Genomic DNA, 18,904 nt, shown 5'->3' with positions numbered 1-18,904 from the left:
AAATCTTGATACAGTTAACATAAACTAACCGTACACGAATACTGTAATGCATGCAGTCACCAGACTGCTAATTTTTTAGTCCGTCATTCCTGTGAGGTTACTGTCTTGTCCTTGGCAGATGTAAAGTTCCGTCAGGGTGAGTACTTAAGCCTCAAGAAGCTAAGTGTAGAAGGGAGCACCAGGGATGATACAAGTGTGCGTTCAGGGGCCTCTATGGATGACCTGCCAGGTTAGATAAACACTTGTATTTTGAACACTTCTATTTTTATGTTGCAGGCCTAGTTTTGGTAAACATTTGCATGGTTTTATTTTTTAAGTACATGTATTTGATTTGCATCTTACCTTGGTTATTTTGAGCTGCATAATTGATTTAGTAGCATGCTTGTGATTTTGCTTGCTTAGAACATTTTATTTTTATTAATTCAGCACCTTATGAAACAGTCTTACACTCTTAAAACTGTAACCAAATATATGGTATTACTCATAAAAAAAATATCAGCTCACACTGTTGGTACTTGAATGAAAGAATAAGAAGAATTGAGAAAGGCTGAAGTAAGAATAATGTAATAAAGTATGTGTAGAATTTTAGAAGTGTTTAGTTTTGAAAAATTTAGGGCAATAACATGCAGACAAAAAATGTTAAGCAAAGGTGTAGTACCTAAGTTGTGAGGGATTAACTTTACACTGTATTACAGTATTTATCTGATTACATTACAATTCATAGTATTTTTAGTTTTGTTAAGCATTGCAGTTTATTCAGACTTAATTACCTAACCCTTCTTTCGATTTTTCAATGATGCAATAACTTGCGTTAATCCTTATGCTCAGCTTACGGTTGTAGCACTTTTATTCGTATGCATTGCAAATTAATATGTTCAGGTAATTGCTGGCTAGTGCTATTATATTTTTTTCAAAATTTTTTAAATGCTCAGTTAGATTTTTATCCGTATGTTTGGTGCTGTGTTCAGGAATGCATATTACTTGTCATTTGGTTCTTAGTTGTGAAAGATTTACAAGGTGTCTGTTAAATTTATGTTAATCAAGATATGTAACATTCATATTGTTGCTACTTGTTTTCAGGAAGAGCAAAAGACAATTTGTTTTTTTTAGCAAGCATTTATAAAATGCACTGCTGCCAACACTGATCACTAAATTAAGTGAGACATTTTGCAGCATTCTTATTTCTATATTCATGACATTTTATTAAAAAATTGCAATGTACAGAAGCGATCTTTTTTTTTTTCAATGGACATTACAGTAGTCTTCCTGTTTAGTTGAATTGACATGCATTATTTAAGGATTTCATAATACATTACATGACCTATTTTCTATCATTCCAAAAAGTAGGAGTTTAGATTTGTGATAACTTAACAATATAGTTTTGTTGTCGGAATTTTCATGTCTATAGTACAAAATTTAAAAGTGCTGTGTTAAGAACAAAGATTGATTAGAATTTTAATGTGAAGAGAAATTGTACTTTCAGAGCTTGAGATTATCATTATCATTGTCTTATTATTATAGTGTAAACAGTTTCAGTAAATATTCAATTCATAAAAAATCTTCTCTTCACAAAATTTAGAAGAGCAGACGTGTCACACTTAGTTTGGAGATTTGCTTAGGGCCCCACAAAATGGAGATGATTGGGTTATGAAAGGTGCAGGTATTACATATTACCAACAATTATTCACTGACAGTAACTGCGATAACACATTAACCAAGCTTTTCATCAGCATTGATTTTAGCAGAATGAACTATGGTGCTGAAAATTAACAGCCATCAACAGAAAAACAGTGCATGTTTGAAATACAGGCTGCCAAGGTCACAGTTATGTTGCATGCTAACAACAAAAACATACTCAAGCTAACTCCAGCTAGGCCAACAGTATTTTTTACTGTATGCAGTTGATTATTGTTTCTTGAAGCAGAGGCAAGTTTTTATTGTCCGTCTGTTCAGGGAAGAAAACAAGACCTCCATGCTGAAGGCAAATAATTTTGTTGATCAGGTTACATGTGTCCAGTTAGGTAATTGTCTTAGTAATGATTTATCTATTAAATCAGAGTTTTAGGGGATTTAGGACTAAAGGAAATGGCTGCTGGATAAAAAAAAAGAAACAGTGGTGTTATCCAAAAAATCATTATTGATGCTGTAATGTAGCCAGTGAGCTAACTAGAGTTGACAGAGTGGCTAATTTTCTTGTAGTTAATTTACCAGATAACTTCATGCAAAGGAGTAAAATATTACAGAAATTTCAGTCTGTTATGACCCAAAATATTGTATTTTATACAGTAAATGTGTAATACCATGAAGAAATGAGAGCAGGCCTTTATTTCTGGTAATGACACTGAGAGGTTTGCAGAAGTATATTAGTATTGACATGATTGTATAGATGATGTACGTATTCCCCACCTTCATAGAAAGTCACTTTTGGTAATTTAGGAAATCAAATTTCACACCAAAAATGCTATCACACTAGCCATGTACATACTCCCACAACATATGCTCTCTCTCTCTCTCTCTCTCTCTCTCTCTCTCTCTCTCTCTCTCTCTCTCCTCTCTATCTCTCTCTCTCGCTCGCTCTCTCTCTCTCGTACTCTCTCTCTCTCTCTCTCTCTCTCTCTCTCTCTCTCTCTCTCTCTCTCTCTCTCTCTCTCTCTCTCTGAGGTGCGAGGCATTTGTCTTGAGCTTACTCAAGGTTAATCCTAATCACTCTCATTTGTTCTTCTGTCTCCTGAATCACATGAATTCAGTAACTTACCAGGCCAAAGTACAAATTTCTCAAAAGGTGAAAAAAGGGATTTTGACGAAGGAAAAATCTATTTCTGGGCAACGACCTGTGTCGCCCTGTGAAATGGTTCCTTTGATACTATTTCTTAGGAATAAATATTGCTATTCATCCTAGAGAAAAAAGAAACAATATAATGCCAAGATAAATGGCTCGCTCACCTCTAATAGAAGTGTCGGTATAGAAAGGAGCGAGTGGAATCACTACCAGAGGTCCCCTGCCATTTAGCTTCTTCCTTCGACAAAACCCCGAACTACGGAGGAGCCGTGCTACAGCTCCCGGTCTACTACTACTGTGAGTGCCTCCGACGCCTGAGACGTCATTCCTGAAGATAGCCTCCAAGCTTGGGGTAAGCTGGGTGAGGACAATCTAACTACAGGGTGGGGTTTCACAGGGCGACACAGGTCGTTGCCCAGAAATAGATTTTTCCTTCGTCAAAATCCCTTTTCTGGGCTTAACCTGTGTCGCCCTGTGAAATAGTACCAGAGAATGCTAAAACACCAAGCTTGAGGGACAGTACAGATAAATTAAGAAGGTAAAGTTAAACACTTGTAAGGTTAATAGTATAATAATCAACTAAAATTACAGTCTTACAATATGGGAAAGTATAAGCCCTAAAACATGGGTTATAACTTAAAATTAGTTAGCTTAACAACAAGCAATAAATATACAGGTTATAAGTTGATATATACAAAAGAATGGAACTGAATCCAACTAGAATGATGAACAATAGCAAAACTCAAGGTAACCCAATACATGGAGGCGACTAAACTAAGTAAGGGTGCAATGGGGCAGGTAGAAGGGAAGGCTACAAGAAGTTATAGGAAAAATTAAGAATCAGGAGAAACTGTGTTTCCAGCTGCCACTGCTGGAAATTTGAGGGCTTCTAAGGGTTTAGGTAGTGCCGTTTCAAAACTGTCGGAGATTTCCAGCCTGTATATTTCTTAAGATCGTCAAAATTCATGTGTTGGAAATAATTAATAGATGTGGCCACCGCCCTAACATCGTGGGCCCGAGGAAAGGACTCTGGATTGGCCTGTTTAATGAAGTATAAAATTTGTTGCCTGATCCCTTTTAGGGATAATGTACCACTTTCCTTCCTAATGAACAACGGGCCTGAAGATTTCAGAGTTGTTCTGCTTAGGTAGGCTCTTAATGAGTTGACAGGACAAAGGGAAATGTCTTGAGGTAGTGGTAGGATTTTCCACAAGGACCATCTGTCCTGTGGATCTTCATTTTTGGCTAGAAAATGGCGATCTGGGGATAAGAGGACTTCCCCTGAGGGGAGGAACTCAATGTGGCCTGGTTCCCTTGATAAGGCTGACAGTTCTGATATTCTAGCTCCGGAGGCTAAACTTAATAAAAATAGGGTTTTCCTCAGGAGGGTTATATAATTGCAAGAGTCATTGTTAATGTCCGAGGCCAGTTTGAGGACATCATTTAGGAACCAAGAGACTGATTTAGGTCTCGTTGATGGTCTTAATCTAGCACAAGCTTTTGGTATGGACGTAAAGTACGAATCCGTAAGGTCTATGCTAAAACCAAATTGGAAGATCTTTTTAAGAGCTGATTTGGTCGTAGTGATAGTGCTTGCTGCTAAACCTTTCTCAAACAATGATCTGAAGAAAGTTATGGCTAGGTTCGTTGTCATGACTTGGGAATTTGACATCTTAAGGAACTCTGCTAGTTTCTTGACAGATGAATCATATTGCCGGAGAGTAAATTCTCTTTTATCTGATTCCAAGAATGAGATATTCTGGGAATCAATTTCTGCATTCCTTATAGCTGCAAATTTCAGGAAATCCATAAAGTTAGGGTTTTCTGAATTCTTGAGGAAGCGGACACAGTCTGAGTTTGCACTAACTGGGTTAGTTTGGGGTTGGGAATCCATAGTGGTCGGAGTCTCAACTCTAGGAGTAGAGGGAACCAATTGCTCTTGGGCCAGTTGGGAGCTACTAGAGCTACTTGGCCTTTGAATGTCCTGAGTTTGTCTAAAACTTTCATGAGAAGGTTCACCGGAGGGAAGAGGTAAATATTCTTCCATTTGTTCCAATCGAGGATCATTGCATCCGTAGCGTATGCTAGAGGATGGAGGTTGGGTGCCACGTAAAAAGGGAGTTTGTGGTTTGACTCTGTGGCGAAGAGGTCTACTTGGAGTCCGGGGACTTGTAGACTGATCCAATTGAATGAATTCCTGTCCAGTGTCCACTCCGATTCCAACGGAGCGGAGCGAGATAGAGCGTCTGCTACTACGTTCTTGACTCCTGCCAGGTGAGTGGCTGACAGGTGCCATTTGTTTTTGTTTGCCAGAGAGAAGATGGCTATCATGACATGGTTCAAGTGGCTTGACTTGGATCCGCCCCTGTTGATGCAGTGTACTACTACTGCATTGTCCAGAACTAGTTTGAAATGTGAGTTCTTGGGCGGACGGAGTCGTTTCAGTGTGAGGAATACTGCCATGGCCTCCAGTACATTGATATGTAGCTGGCGGAATGTTAACGACCAAGTTCCTTGAACTTTTTCGTACTGGGAGTATCCTCCCCACCCTGTTAGTGAGGCGTCTGTGTGGATCACTAATGATGGAGGAGGGAACTGTAGAGGAATTGCTTATGAAAGATTCTTTGTCTCCGTCCATGGGCGGAGACGTTTCCGTAAGATCGCTGGGATAGAGGCTAGTTTGTCCCATGATCTGCAATTCGCTCTTGAGCGCCATACTCTGTTTATATCTTTGAGTTTGGCTCTGAGCAGAACGTCTGTGACTGATGCAAACTGGAGTGAGCCCAGGATCCTCTCCTGGCACCTCCGTGATGTTTGTTGTTGTTTGAGAAATTGTTTTGTAGCTCTTGCAATTTCTTTCCTTTTCAACGACGGAATTGATAGAGTGTGCAAATTGCAAGTCCCACTGAAAGGCCTAACACTGGAATCGAGATTTTCCGGTGTTAGTCTGGACTTGGTTTTGTTTATTTGGAAACCTAAATGTTCTAGGAATTTGATCACTTTGACTGTTGCTTCCTTGCATTCTTTGGGGTTCTTTGCCCAAATAAGCCAATCGTCCAGATAAGCCACTAACATTATTCCCTGTTTCCTTAGCTCTTGCACTACTGCTTCTGCCAATTTGGTGAAGATCCTGGGGGTTATGTTGAGCCCGAATGGCATTACTTTGAAGGAGTAGGATCTGTTGCCTAGTTTGAAGCCTAGGAACAGACGGAAGTGTCTGGCTATGGGAACATGATAGTAGGCATCTGTAAGATCTATAGAGGTTTTGTGATGGCCCCACGGGGAAGTAAGGTCCGTACCTGTGAAACGGTCAGTATCCTGAACTTGTCGCAATGAATGTATAAGTTCAGATGGGGACAAGTCTAAGATGATTCTTCGGTTTTTCCGAGTCTTTCTTTGGCACGCTGAACAAGCGTCCTTGAAATTTTAAAATTGTTGACTCTTGAGACTACTCCATTTGAGAAGGAGGTCTTTGGTATACTCTACCAATTCCATTGTTGGTGCTTGATAGAATCGTTTGTTGGAGGAGGGCCCTCTAGCCAACTCCAACCTAGGCCTTTTGTCCCACTATACTTTGAACCCAAGGGCTGAACCCCACCGCTGGCGGAAGAGGTACAGCCTCCCTCCTACCTTGGGACTCTCACTGCTGGTTTGCCGAGGGGCGGCGGCCAACCTCTTGCTCCTCGGAAACCTCTTCCTCTGTTTGCAGCCTGCCAGAAACCCTCTGAATCGAGAGGCACCTCTTGCTCTGCTACCTCTCGCAAACCTATTGAAAGCCTGAAAGTTCTGGCTTTCATAGTTGGAGTTGTAGGCTGGCAAGACAGCAAAGGAAGTAGAGGGTTGAGGTTGCTGGGACTGAGGGGTCAGGACAAGGTATGTTGCTGACCCTTCGACGATGGTGCCCTTGTGATGCTGGGACTGCCTGAACCAAGTCTGCTGAGAAGGCTGGAAGGGAGAGAACTTCCTTGGTTTCTTCTTGATCCTTTGGTTAGGACCAGAAGATTCCTGCCTCTGCTTTGCTACCAGTCCCCACCAGACTTTGAGGCACTGGTTGACCTTTGAAGCCTCATGAAGGACTTCTGCTTACCACTGGTGACTGGAAAAGAGGTCTGTTCCCCAAATTGAGGAAAGCAATCAGTTTGTTCAGTTCATGGCGGATAGTAGCTTCCGCCAGAACGTGCTTCCTACAATTCCTCCTGGCTATGAGGAAGTTGTAAAGGTCACACTGCATGGTGTGCAGCAGACCTTTAGCCAAAACTTTAAACAACGGCTCTTGTTGGTATACAAGAGCCGTCATCTCCGCCATAGTCATGGAGGAAAGGGATCTCGCGAGCCTAGTCCGGGCGTCGTACTCCGTCTGGATGAGGGAGTCCGACAACCTGGGAAGTCTCTCACTAAAGAGAGAGGTGGCACAGTCCGCCTTTAGTTTTCCTACTGAGAAAGTAGGAACTGCCCCCTCGAAGTACGTCTCGGAGCTGGACTAAGAGAGAGGTGGGTTCCGTCTCTCGTAGTTGAGGCAGGGGCTCGTCTTTCAGGGCGGCCTGAAAGGTTGCTTCCACTACCTTAAGGGAGGGGGTCAGTGGTAGCGGAGTCCCTTCCACCGGAGTAAAAATGGTGAAGGGACTTCTAAAGGCTGTGATGCGGGTATTTTCACACCCCCATTCCTCCAGACTTCCGGACTTCTCATTAGAGTCTGCTGTGCCTGTTCCCTCGGAAGGATCACTGTTTCCTTGGGAACTTTGTCTTCTCTCATCATTGCTGCTTCCGTTAGCCGGACGTAGCCAATGAATGGTGGTTGAAGGTCCCTGGGATGGAACTCGAAGTCCTCACGCCTTCGAGTTCCTATGCCTTCGATGGTCAACATTCCGTTGACAAACGGGGCATATGAAGCAATCCTCCAAGGGTTGGCCGCCTTGAATTCCGGCAGTTGGCTGGAATCTGGCATTGGAAGAGGAGAAGGTGGCACAGTTAGGGGGGAACCTGCCGCGATCGAGGTTTGAATCCCGGCGATGGCATAACTGTTCCGGGGTGGTGAGCCGGAGTTACAGTGTCTGCCAAGATGACCGATTTCTTGGGGAGAGACTTTTTAAGTTTCTCCTCGATCGACTTAGCCTTGGGGATCACTGAAGCAACCTTAGGACGGACAGACCGCTGGTCTTCAGTGAAGCCCCGGAAAGAAGTGGAAGTAGAAGGATCAGTGGAAGGTGATGGAGAAAGGGAAAGAAACTCAGGAAAGGGCCCTGAGAACCCACAGAAGCTGCCCCTACTACACCCTTACCTGTACCCATGGAGTGCAATAGCAATGGGTTCGACGTCGAGGTTCATTGCCGCAACGTCTTCTGCTACGTCCTCTGGGAAATCCCCATCCTGAAGGGAGATCATGACCTGGAGGTCGGCCAGCAAAGGGGTGGCCGCTATCGGGTCCACCACTGATCCTTTCTTGGCTCCTTGGAATACTAGGTCCGCCATGTCCTGGGTAAGAATGTAGGGGCGGCCCTTCGAATTCCCCCTACCCATGCTTTGAGAGTAGACAAAGCCTTCTCTTCTCCTCATCAGAAACCCTGTTAAGAAAGGTCTAGAGTTAGGGAGAGGATAGGGGAGGAATGTTCTGTTGTGTTGAGGACTATCCCGCTGATATGTGTTCCCATATGTGAAAAGTATATAATAATAACAAGTATTCCAGGTGATGAATGAATGAAGGAAGTGCTAAGAAAACTTACTACTAGTGAGGCATCGCCTACTAGCAAGTAGCAGGTTTCGCAGGCTTCGTGGTGCCAAACTATAAAATCCTCCACTTTCACTGCACATCCTGCATGAGAGCGGCATACTATATGGCCGCACGGGTCTTGGAGGATGGCATTGCACCCAATCTCCTGGCAGCACAACATCTGTAAGTCAAAGGATACATGAGTACCAATGACACTCCGGTGTATAAATATGCAAAATATCCGTGGGTGCCGGAGTAGGACCGACGGATAGAGTTCTACGTATAAGTGGCATGCAAAAGAATGCCGGAGCAAGCTCTAATGCTCGCTCCGTATGAATATTACGTAGAAAAGTTACGAGGGGGGAAGAAAGTCTCTGCCTCCGCCTAAGGTCACTTGTTATATGGTTAAAAATAAACTCCGTAGGGCCCGGAGTTCTCCGTATGGCCCAGAGTTAATTAATATTGAGTGAGCAATGTCAAACTTCTAACGAAGCAAGGAATAGTGCAAGAGGCGGAAATAAAAAAACCCCCGGAGTAACGCAAAAGGTTCTAAACAATAAATTAGAATAAAAATAAAAACCCATCATATCAGTAAGTGCTCATGTAAACTATCCTAAGTGGATAGGCACCCAGTGGTTCCCTCCCCCCTCTCTATGTTCGGTAGCGGCGGATAGACACCTGCCGGACTGAACTGGGGGGGAAAGAGTAGGGAAGTATGTGGGGTAGGGGAGCCCTCCCCCTGAGCGGCCAGTTAAGGACGGAGAAGTAGGGGGAGAAGGTCCCGAGCCCCCGAGACACATGACGAGTGAGAACACCAGTAGGGGGGAGCTCCCCACCAGCCCCATGAGTCACCCCCTCTCATGCAGACTCGGACGCTAGCTGTGAGAAACGAGTCATCACCCATCGACGTGGATGGCAATGTATGGAGGGTAGGCAATGGGGGGACGGCGGTGGGGGACCCCGTAACCGGGTGGCTCACCGCGATCGATCAGTGGTCTTCCCAGCCAGGTGATAAACACGAGGTGGGGAAGAGCCGTCGGAACAACATCAATATCACTGATATATATAGGATTACTTATAATAAATCAATCAAATAATAAAATTAAAGCGATATCTTAAAGCTAGGCTAACACGGGGAACACGAAGCTAAGCAATCAGAAGAATAGGCTAATCGCCGATCCGAAGAAAGGGGTATGTTAGCCTAATCTAACCTCTAGTTCAAGAAAACGGGGGGCAGGCTAATCACCAATCGACAATTGGGGTATGAAAGCCTAACCTAACGGTAAAAATAGTGATAACAGGGTAAGCTAATCGCCATACCGAAGCATGGTGTATGTTAGCCCAACCTAGTACCTACAATACAGGCAGTCCCCGGGTTACGACGGGGGTTCCGTTCTTGAGGCGCGTCGTAAGCCGAAAATCGTCGTAAAGCCGGAACGACACTTGGAAATATGCCTTAAACTAAGAAAAAGTTAGAGACCTTACCTGTGTGACATGCAAGTATATTGCATGATGTGTAGTGTGGTTATTTCAATGGCAAAGGATGGTTCTTGAAGGTATAATTCTTTATTAAACTCTTGTGACACTATAAAGCACAATGTACTACACTTAATCCTTAGGTTAGATTATACACTAAACACTATATTATGCACTGTACACTTCGTAGTAGTATTTGGTAGATCCTGGAGTACACTAAAATCCCAGTCTGGTAGCTCTGGAAGGTAAAAGTATAACACAATTAGTACAAAATACTACACAAAGTCCTGAATGCAATATGTAAATTATAGATATCAAGAGTAAAAGAGTTAATGTATGTTAATTAATTCCTTACTTTTAGTTTATAATTCCTTACTTTGAGTTATATCAAGAGTAAAAAAGTTAATGTATGTGAATTAATTCCTTACTTTTAGCTTAAAGTTGTCCTGCTATGTAACCCTGGATGCACAAAGTCTTATGTGGCCCCATAGCCTACATCATTCAGGGGGTTCTGGAACTGTACAAAAATAATTAGTATGTCAGTAAGTACTCTATGCATAGTAAGTTACATACAGTAATATGCACCATACAGTGGTTTAATATCACATATATAACATGTATAAAACTTAGTTAATGTATGTTAATTAATTCCTTACCTTTAGTTTAAAGTTGTCGTTCAATGTAACCCTGGATGGACAAAGTCTTATGTGGCCCCATAGCCTACATCATTCAGGGGGTTCTGGAATGTACAAAAAATAATTTTGTCAGTAAGTACTCTATGCATAGTAAGTTACATACAGTAATATGCCCACCATACAGTGGTTTAATATCAACTGGTATGCATAGTATAAATGATTGGTCTACACCCCCTGTTCAGCAGGGAGTGTACAGTATGTACGTAATTCCATGAGGGACCTTGATCACTTATCCCATGTGAGAGATCTTGGTCACTTTTTTTTAGTATGTACGTATAAAACTTACTTAATGTATGTTTACTACACTATGTATAATTCCTTACCTTTATGTTATGTAGTAACCCACCTGGGACAAAGTTTTATGTGGCCCCATAGCCTGCATCATGGAGGGGGTCCTGGTTTTCTGGAATGTACCAAAAAAGTATCAAAGTTAAGTCATGTTATGTATGTTTAGTAAGTTACATACAGTAACCATACGTACAGTGGTTTATAACATGTATGTACATAATCAAACTTGGTTGGAAATTCCTGTAAAAAAAAGTTATGTACGTATGTAATATGTACTACTGTATGTAAAAACCTTACTGTTCATACTTTGTTACACTACATGTTACATGTGATACGTATACTTTCCTGAAGGGTTTTTTTTCCATCCAATAAAAATGGTGCTTCTACTTGTAGTTATCCCTTGATGACACTTGTAGTAGTAATTTGTTAGTAACAACCTGGAGTTGTGTGAAAAATGTTGGTTCTGGAAGGAAAAAGTAACAAAATTAGTGTACAAAATATACACTACAGAAAGTTGTGAATGCAATATGTTAATTACTGTAGATATATCAAGAGTACTAAAAGAGTTAATGTATGTTAATTAATTCCTTACTTTTAGTTTAAAGTTGTCGTTCAAGTAACCCTGGCCGGATGGACAAAGTCTTATGTGGCCCCATAGCCTACATCATTCAGGGTTGTTCTGGAATGTACAAAAAATAATTTTGTCAGTAAGTACGTCTATGCATAGTAAGTTACATACAGTAATATGCACCATACAGTGGTTTAATATCACATATAACATGTAGTATAAAACTTAATTTAGAAATTCCTTACATAACTTACCAACTTTTAGTGAGTCTCAAAGCTGTTACCTAGGTTGTGGGAGATGGAGGTGGAGGTGTAGAGCATTCATGATAAGGATGCATTCCAAACCTAACTTCAGTGTGCTTTATCACAGATAACAGGCTAGGATGATGGGCAGTCTGGCAATGAAGAATTAATATTAAAGGACAGTATGTAACCACTTAGGTTGTACAAAATTTATTGTACGTATGCAAACATTAAACACAACTGAGAATTCCTTACCTTCAGCAAAATGAAGACATGTAGGCTATGTAGAGGTCTGGTTTATGTAAGTCACAGGTGCATGCCAGTCTGGAATGATAATGTAATAGTACATATGATTATATAGTATGTATGTTACATACATAACATGGTTATTACTATGTAATAATAAACCATTAATAAAAAAAAATGTCCTTACCAAATTCTAGTGGTTTGGCTTGCTTACTGGGATGGCCATATGGTACATGAGAGTGGGTGGCTGGGCTATGGAGTGGGATGGGCAGGTGCTTGGGAGTCTGGAATGATAAAAAATATATAAAATGATAGTTACTACTACTGTAATACTGCACATGTTATTACGTTTGACATATGTAGTGTGTAATACGTATGTTCAATATAAAAAATGAAGAATTCTTTTACCTGAAGGAATGGGAGAGGTGATACTACTCGTATCAACTGATTTGGGCTCTGGAGAGGTGATACTCGTATCAACTGATGAGGGAACATCACATCTGGAAAGAATGATAGGGTACATAAATATATTATAAGGTGGATGTAATTGTAGCATATGTACCTTTTATAAAATTTCTAATTAGCAATTTATAAAACATTTTATACAAATTGTTAAGGATCCTTACTATGATGTATAGGGCGAGGCATCAAAACCATGGAAAGGCTCAGGGTCATCTGGGTCACTGTCACTATCAAAAGGGGTGTCTGAAATGAAAAAAAAAAAATAATAAGGTTATGCAACATCAAACACATTGTACCACTATGTAAGTTAGTGTACGTATGTATGTAGGGTGTAAACAATTTCCAACATGAAAATGAGAAAAATGAAATTGCTTACCTGATTGTACACGTACAGGTGGGCGGGCTGATACAGAGGGTCCAGGTACAGGGGGATCTGGAACTGTCACAGGTAGTACAGGGAGATCTGGAACTGTCACAGGTAGTACAGGGAGATCTGGAACTGTCACAGGTAGTACAGGGGGATCTGGAACTGTCACCACTCTGCAATAAAATTACAAATGATGAAAATTAATGAAGTTACAATTTACTCTTACATTTAGTTGTTACATTAAAAAAATTAACACATTTTAATATGTACACTATGTAAACACATAAATTAGTAAAACAGTTCAGAATTCCTTACCAGGACTAGGAGTGGGAGGTGGTGGTACTGGAGACTTGTGAAAGAAAGTGTCAAGCCTGGACTGCACACTTCTCTTCGTCTGCTTCTCCTTCAGGGTCTCCTTGTAGAAAGTCACCAAATCCATGATTCCTCTCTGATTTTGTCAAACCTAGAAACGTTAGGTCTTCTGCCTCAAAAGAAGCCAAGGCTCTCTCCAGATGAGTAAAACCCTCTGACAAGCCTTTCACAGTTAATGACCTGGGTTTTGGCTCTGGTGCCGCCTCCTCTTCCTCAATCATTTGTTGTTCAAGTTCTAGTAAGTCCTCTGCAGGACAATTCCTCTCCCATGGAAGCCAGCAGCTCTGTTACATTCATCAGGTTCAAGATCTAGTTTCAGCCTCTTGCTTAGCCCTACGATCTTCCTCGTCACAGTCTCGACGTCTTCTGCCTGGTCAAAGCCTTCAAAACTGTGCACAAACTGTGGACACAGTTTCCTCCAGGCCCCATTTAAAGTGGTCGTCTTCACCTCGTCCCAAGCACTTGCAATGTTCTTCACTGCATCTGCAATGTTGTAGCCCTTCCAGAATTGCTTCAGTGTTCAACTCCTTGTTAGCTTATATGCCCTAAAGCAAAAACTATCGGTCCTTTTCTAAGGTAGTAAGCCTTGAAATTAGCTATTACTCCCTGGTCCATTGGCTGTATCAGCGATGTGGTATTGGGTGGGAGGTACCCCACCTTCACATTAGGATGCATGTCGCCCAAATTTGAAGGTGACCAGGGGCATTGTCCAGGACTAAGAGGGCCTTAAAAGGCAGACCCTTCGAAGTCAAATACCGCTCCACTGCTGGCACGAAATGGTCATTGAACCAATCTTCGAAGACCATTAAGGTAACCCACGCCTTCTTGTTAGATTTCCAAATCACAGGGAGTTGACTCTTGAAAATGCCCTTGAAAGCCCTGGGATTCTCGGCCAAATACACCAGCAAGGGCTTCAGTTTCAAATCACCACTTGCATTGGCCCCAAACAAACAGCAAAGTCAGTCGCTCCTTTCCAGCTTTATGGGCCAGGGTGCTGACTTCTCCTCCTTGGAAAGGTACGTTCGATTTGGCATTCTTTTCCAAAAATAATCCAGTCTCATCCACATTAAAGACTTGGTCAGCGTGTAACCACCATCCTTAATTATCTCAGCCAAACCACCTGGAAAACTTTCTGCTGCTTCGCTATCAGCACTAGCAGCTTCACCTTGCAGCTTCACATTATGCAAATTTGCACGAGCCTTAAAACGGTTAAACCAACCTCTACTCGCGGAAAATTCACCACCAGCACTGCCTTCGCCAAACTTTTTCACTACTGCCTCATGCAGCGCTCTAGCCTTCTCCTGGATCACACTTAAGCTCACCGGAAACACGTCGCTGGTTCTGGTCCTCCAGCCAGATCATGAGCAATTTCTCCATTTCAACAATGCTCTGGCTACGTTGCTTCTCGTTTATCACCGTTGACTTCATCGGTGCAGCATCCTTAACATGCTTCAGAAATACGTTCCTTATCCTTCACAATGGTTACCACCGTGGTCCTGCTCAAGCCTAAAGAACGGCCTATTTCGGTGTTAGTTTCTCCCTTCTCCGAACGCTTTATCACGTCATATTTCGACCTCCATCGTGATGACCTTCCTCTTCTTGGATGGAACTATCAGGAGGAAGTACTTTGGCGTTTAGGAGCCATTGTAAATTGCGAAAATGGCAAGGAATTTCATCAATGAGTATCAGCACACAACCTAGTGAAATGCAGGCAGGCACGCGATTGAAGTGGCGTCCTTTCGTATTGTTACGCTTGGCGTCCTCGACCGTCCGAGGTCGTTGTTCGGTCAATTTACCATACAGTTTTCATAGCGTTAATTAATTTATGCACCTCCGCTCAAAAACTAGTTTCTGCATATGAGGTATCGTTAAAAAGCATAAAAAAAACAAACAAAACGTCGTAACCTTGGAATTTGTGTTGTAATCTAACCAGAAACTTAGTTTTTTGAATTATTGTACTGGAAACAAGCAATGATTTTTATTTTTCATTATATTTGCGCTTTTGGACTGTTTTAAAAACTGCGCATCCCAAGCTAGTTGTATTCATTCGCCCGCAGACTAGTTCCGCATATGCGGCGTCACTAAAAAAATTCAAAAAATATGAAAAAAAAAAGTGTCAAAAATCATCATAACCTCAAAATTTTTGTTGTAATGTAACCAAAAACATATTTTTATTATGTACTGTGCTAAACTATAAAGGATTTTTATCATAGCATGCGTTTTTTAAAAGCGTCGTTAACTCGGAGCGTCGGAAGCGTCAGCGTCGTAACCTCGGAACAAGCGTCGTAACCCAGGACGGAATTTCCATTGAATATTTAAGAAAAAGCGTCGTAACCTCGGAACGTCGTAAGCCGGAACCGTCGTAAGCCGGGGACTGCCTGTATTATTAAAAGGTAATCAGGAACTAGACAAGGTAAGAGGGAACATCAGAAGAATAAGATGATATGACTCTCAAAACCATGACTGATAAACACTCCTAACAACGTAAGGCGTAGCTAGACTAAGGTCCGAAACATGCGGTCGGAGCGTGCCCCGTGGAGGCCTAACTAGTAAGCTAACTGCATAAAAGATATAGAGACTATGTGTAAGTAACCATATCTAAAGTACTGTGAGAAGGGAAATCCCTAACGGTATGGAAGACCGAAAAAGAGAACCCGTACCGCCATGCGGTCGAGGGGCATACCGGCCGATAAGGCTCCGAATAAATAAAAAACACGAAGATCATCATAAAATGAGATCAGTAACCCCAAACAGTACTTAACTTAGAAGCAGAAGCTGAAGACATCTTGAAATAAATGATAAATCCAGAAATAAGCGAATACACAGCTCAGAAAAATTTTAACGTGTGATGGTAAAGCACGCTATCGAAGGAATGACGTCTCAGGCGTCGGAGGCGCTCACGGTAGTAGTAGACCGGGAGCTGTAGCACGGTTCCTCCGTAGTTCGGGGTTTTGTCGAAGGAAGAAGCTAAATGGCAGGGGACCTATGGTAGTGATTCCACTCGCTCCTTTCTATACCGACACTTCTATTAGAGGTGAGCGAGCCATTTATCTTGGCATTATATTGTTTCTTTTTTCTCTAGGATGAATAGCAATATTTATTCCTAAGAAATAGTATCAAAGGAACCATTTCACAGGGCGACACAGGTTAAGCCCAGAAATGCTACTACGAGATCCACAGCCGGTGTCCCGATGTTTTTCTGGAATAAAATTTTACCAACATACGTGACAAAAATGACACTTTATCACAGGGTATCTTACATCCCTACCTAATTTTTTATTGTATTTTATATTACAAAAGTGGCATAATTCTGCTAATTATAAGAGTAATACCAACTTCTTGTAGACATCACCAGCAAACTCATAGGAATGTCTTTCGAAGATATAAGGGCGTAACTTATGACGTCATTAACGTGCCTCCTTCTCGATGGATAATTGGCTATTCGAGAAAAAGTCTCGACCCCTGGCAACAATGAAATACAACCAATACTCCTTGTTTACACTTTGTACTTGTGGTAGCAGTAGTAGTAGTAGTAGTATACGTATAGGGTTTATGTCATGAGGTCGAGTGCTAGAATCCTTGAAGAAAAGGGTTTCCACAAGTAATCCGTGAAATTGCTTTCTATCACTATTTCTCCATTGAAAAATTATATAATTAAAAATCAATCAACAAAGTAAAGAAAACTTTGTTTTGTAAATTTTATTTTACGAAGAAATCAACAACTATTGCTTTATAGAGCATATATAATTATCTTTCTGCACATCATGAAAGTCAACTAATGATGAAAACTTGGTAGCCTTGGATGTTTGGATGTACTCCTTACCCAAAAAAGTGCCCTGTTATTCATTTACCTGTTCAAGCATATGTAGGGTTTGTGACGGGCCTCTCACTTCTAAACAATTGTGCAAGTCAAATCACAAAAGCTGTCCTGCAATCACGGGGACAATGACTTACCATAGCCGCCATTCTTGAAGCCTTGACAAGGTACGAATGTTCATTCAGAATTTCAGAGACAGCTGTTTGTCGTCTTCACCTTGTGGGAGGAGTCAGGACATCATATGTTTGTCACATATAACTTTGAACCTATACATTAGAGTGTTCTGCCACTGGCTTTGGCTGCTTTATTTTACTCCTATGAATCTACTGTTCTTTAATATAAGTAATAAAGAATGCTGTCAAAAATTAGGTAGGGATGTAAAGCAAGTATACTATGGCTAAGTAATATCTTTGTCAAATGCACAGAAGAAAAAGTTATTCTGGAAAAACACTGGGACAAAGGCTCTGAATCTCATAGTACATTACGTTTAACTTCATGAAAAGTCTTATTTTTGTCTTTACCTAATAATTTAATACTTTATCACAACATAACATCAGATTACCAATATATTTATGATAAAAATTTGTGATACTTAGGTTATAAATATACGTAAGCCTATTACTTTTATACTAGTTTAAATGGAAGACCATCTAAAAATGTGTGTAACAATAAAGATCTTGTGATTCTGATTGATGATGGCTGTCTCTCAGGGGAGGGAGTTTTATGACCATAGCTTTTCCTTGGTCTCAAGTAACACCACTTCACTTTTGCAGTGCATCCCTCATTGGTTCATGTAATTTTTCCCCCGTCAGTCTTCTGTGATCAGCCAGATTTGGATTCGGCAATACTTTTCATTGGCACTGTAGGCATTCTTTATTTCACCTGGCTGTTAAGCTCCATAGTGAGTGGTGGGGGAATACCCACATTGTGAGTATGTACAGTGAGTGTGGAATTAATTTACATATGACCAACCCAAGTGCTGTTTTCCTCTTCCACTAGAGTTCCACAAGTTTTGTGTGAGCCTTACAGTACTCATTGCCTTCCAGTCTGCCAGTTCATTGATCCACATTGTCTTTTTTTTCATTATGAGCTTACTTGTATTCATGGTATCTAATTCAGCATTACATATGCTGACCACAGGTCATATGACCAAGGTCAAGGTCATATATAATTTTTTCTTATCACGTTTGCATGTGTTAATGGTGTAATGCTCAAATTTGCTACGTCAGTTTCACTATCAACTCAGACATATTTTGACCTTGAGCAAGACCATTTGGTTAAGCTCAAGATCATTCAGACAAACCCTGTACGGTAATATGTATATTTCTTGTCCAGACATAACTTTGGTACATGCAGATATTGAAATGAAGAGCTTCTATTCTTATTGGTTGGTTTTCTACTTCAGTTTGTTACATTTTTAAATCTTACTGAAAAGTCCCGTTCTAATATTGTCATACCTCAGGGGACATTTTTTTTAACTTTTATCATCATGAAGTTCTTACTGAAAGTAGGGGTAAAGATTGAACAATTTTAATTGGTCTGAAACTTAATAAGTGAAGTGTGATTGTGGACAAACTTTTGCCAGCTGGCTTGCAAAAGACAAGGCTGTCAGGATAAAAACATGACTCCTTATTCCTTAATCAGACTTTTCCTGTCTCACACACCCCTCCACTCTTTTCCCTTTTCACCATTTAGCTCTCATAGACTTCCATACTTTTACACAGCATCATTAAATCAGGTAATGTAATACCATTTAAATCACAGTTGTCAATCCATCCATCCACCCTTTTGCCATTTGCATCCTTAAACAATTATATTTCATACCAGTGCAGAGATTAGAAGAAAATATTTTCCCCCAGCAAGACATCATCATGAATTTAGTTAG

At 41.1% G+C, this 18,904-nt stretch overlaps 1 protein-coding gene and 1 long non-coding RNA gene across 9 annotated transcripts in view; one reads left to right on the top strand and one right to left on the bottom strand.

Annotated features, from left to right (window-relative positions):
- LOC135207178 (fat-like cadherin-related tumor suppressor homolog) overlaps nucleotides 1–18,904 on the top strand; it is a 304,650-nt gene that overhangs the window by 277,858 nt on the left and 7,888 nt on the right. For 6 of the 8 annotated variants that reach the window (XM_064238764.1, XM_064238782.1, XM_064238772.1 and 3 more), the window contains one exon: nucleotides 119–229. The exons of the other annotated variants lie outside the window; for them this stretch is intronic. In XM_064238764.1, coding sequence (XP_064094834.1) covers nucleotides 119–229 — 111 coding nt within the window. Of the gene's footprint in view, nucleotides 1–118; nucleotides 230–18,904 lie in introns of those variants that run through there. 8 annotated transcript variants of the gene reach the window in all.
- LOC135207211 (uncharacterized) lies at nucleotides 9,790–10,793 on the bottom strand. The gene is made up of 3 exons (XR_010312930.1): nucleotides 10,619–10,793; nucleotides 10,391–10,473; nucleotides 9,790–10,200 (listed from the first exon to the last, which is right to left on the bottom strand). It is a non-coding gene; the product is annotated as an uncharacterized LOC135207211 (long non-coding RNA).

The sequence above is a fragment of the Macrobrachium nipponense genome, chromosome 11 (assembly GCF_015104395.2).
Source record: "Macrobrachium nipponense isolate FS-2020 chromosome 11, ASM1510439v2, whole genome shotgun sequence".
Classification (NCBI taxonomy): Eukaryota; Metazoa; Arthropoda; class Malacostraca; order Decapoda; family Palaemonidae; genus Macrobrachium; species Macrobrachium nipponense.
The sequence above is the reverse complement of the archived record's forward strand: the minus strand, read 5'-3'. Positions and strand labels throughout refer to the sequence as shown.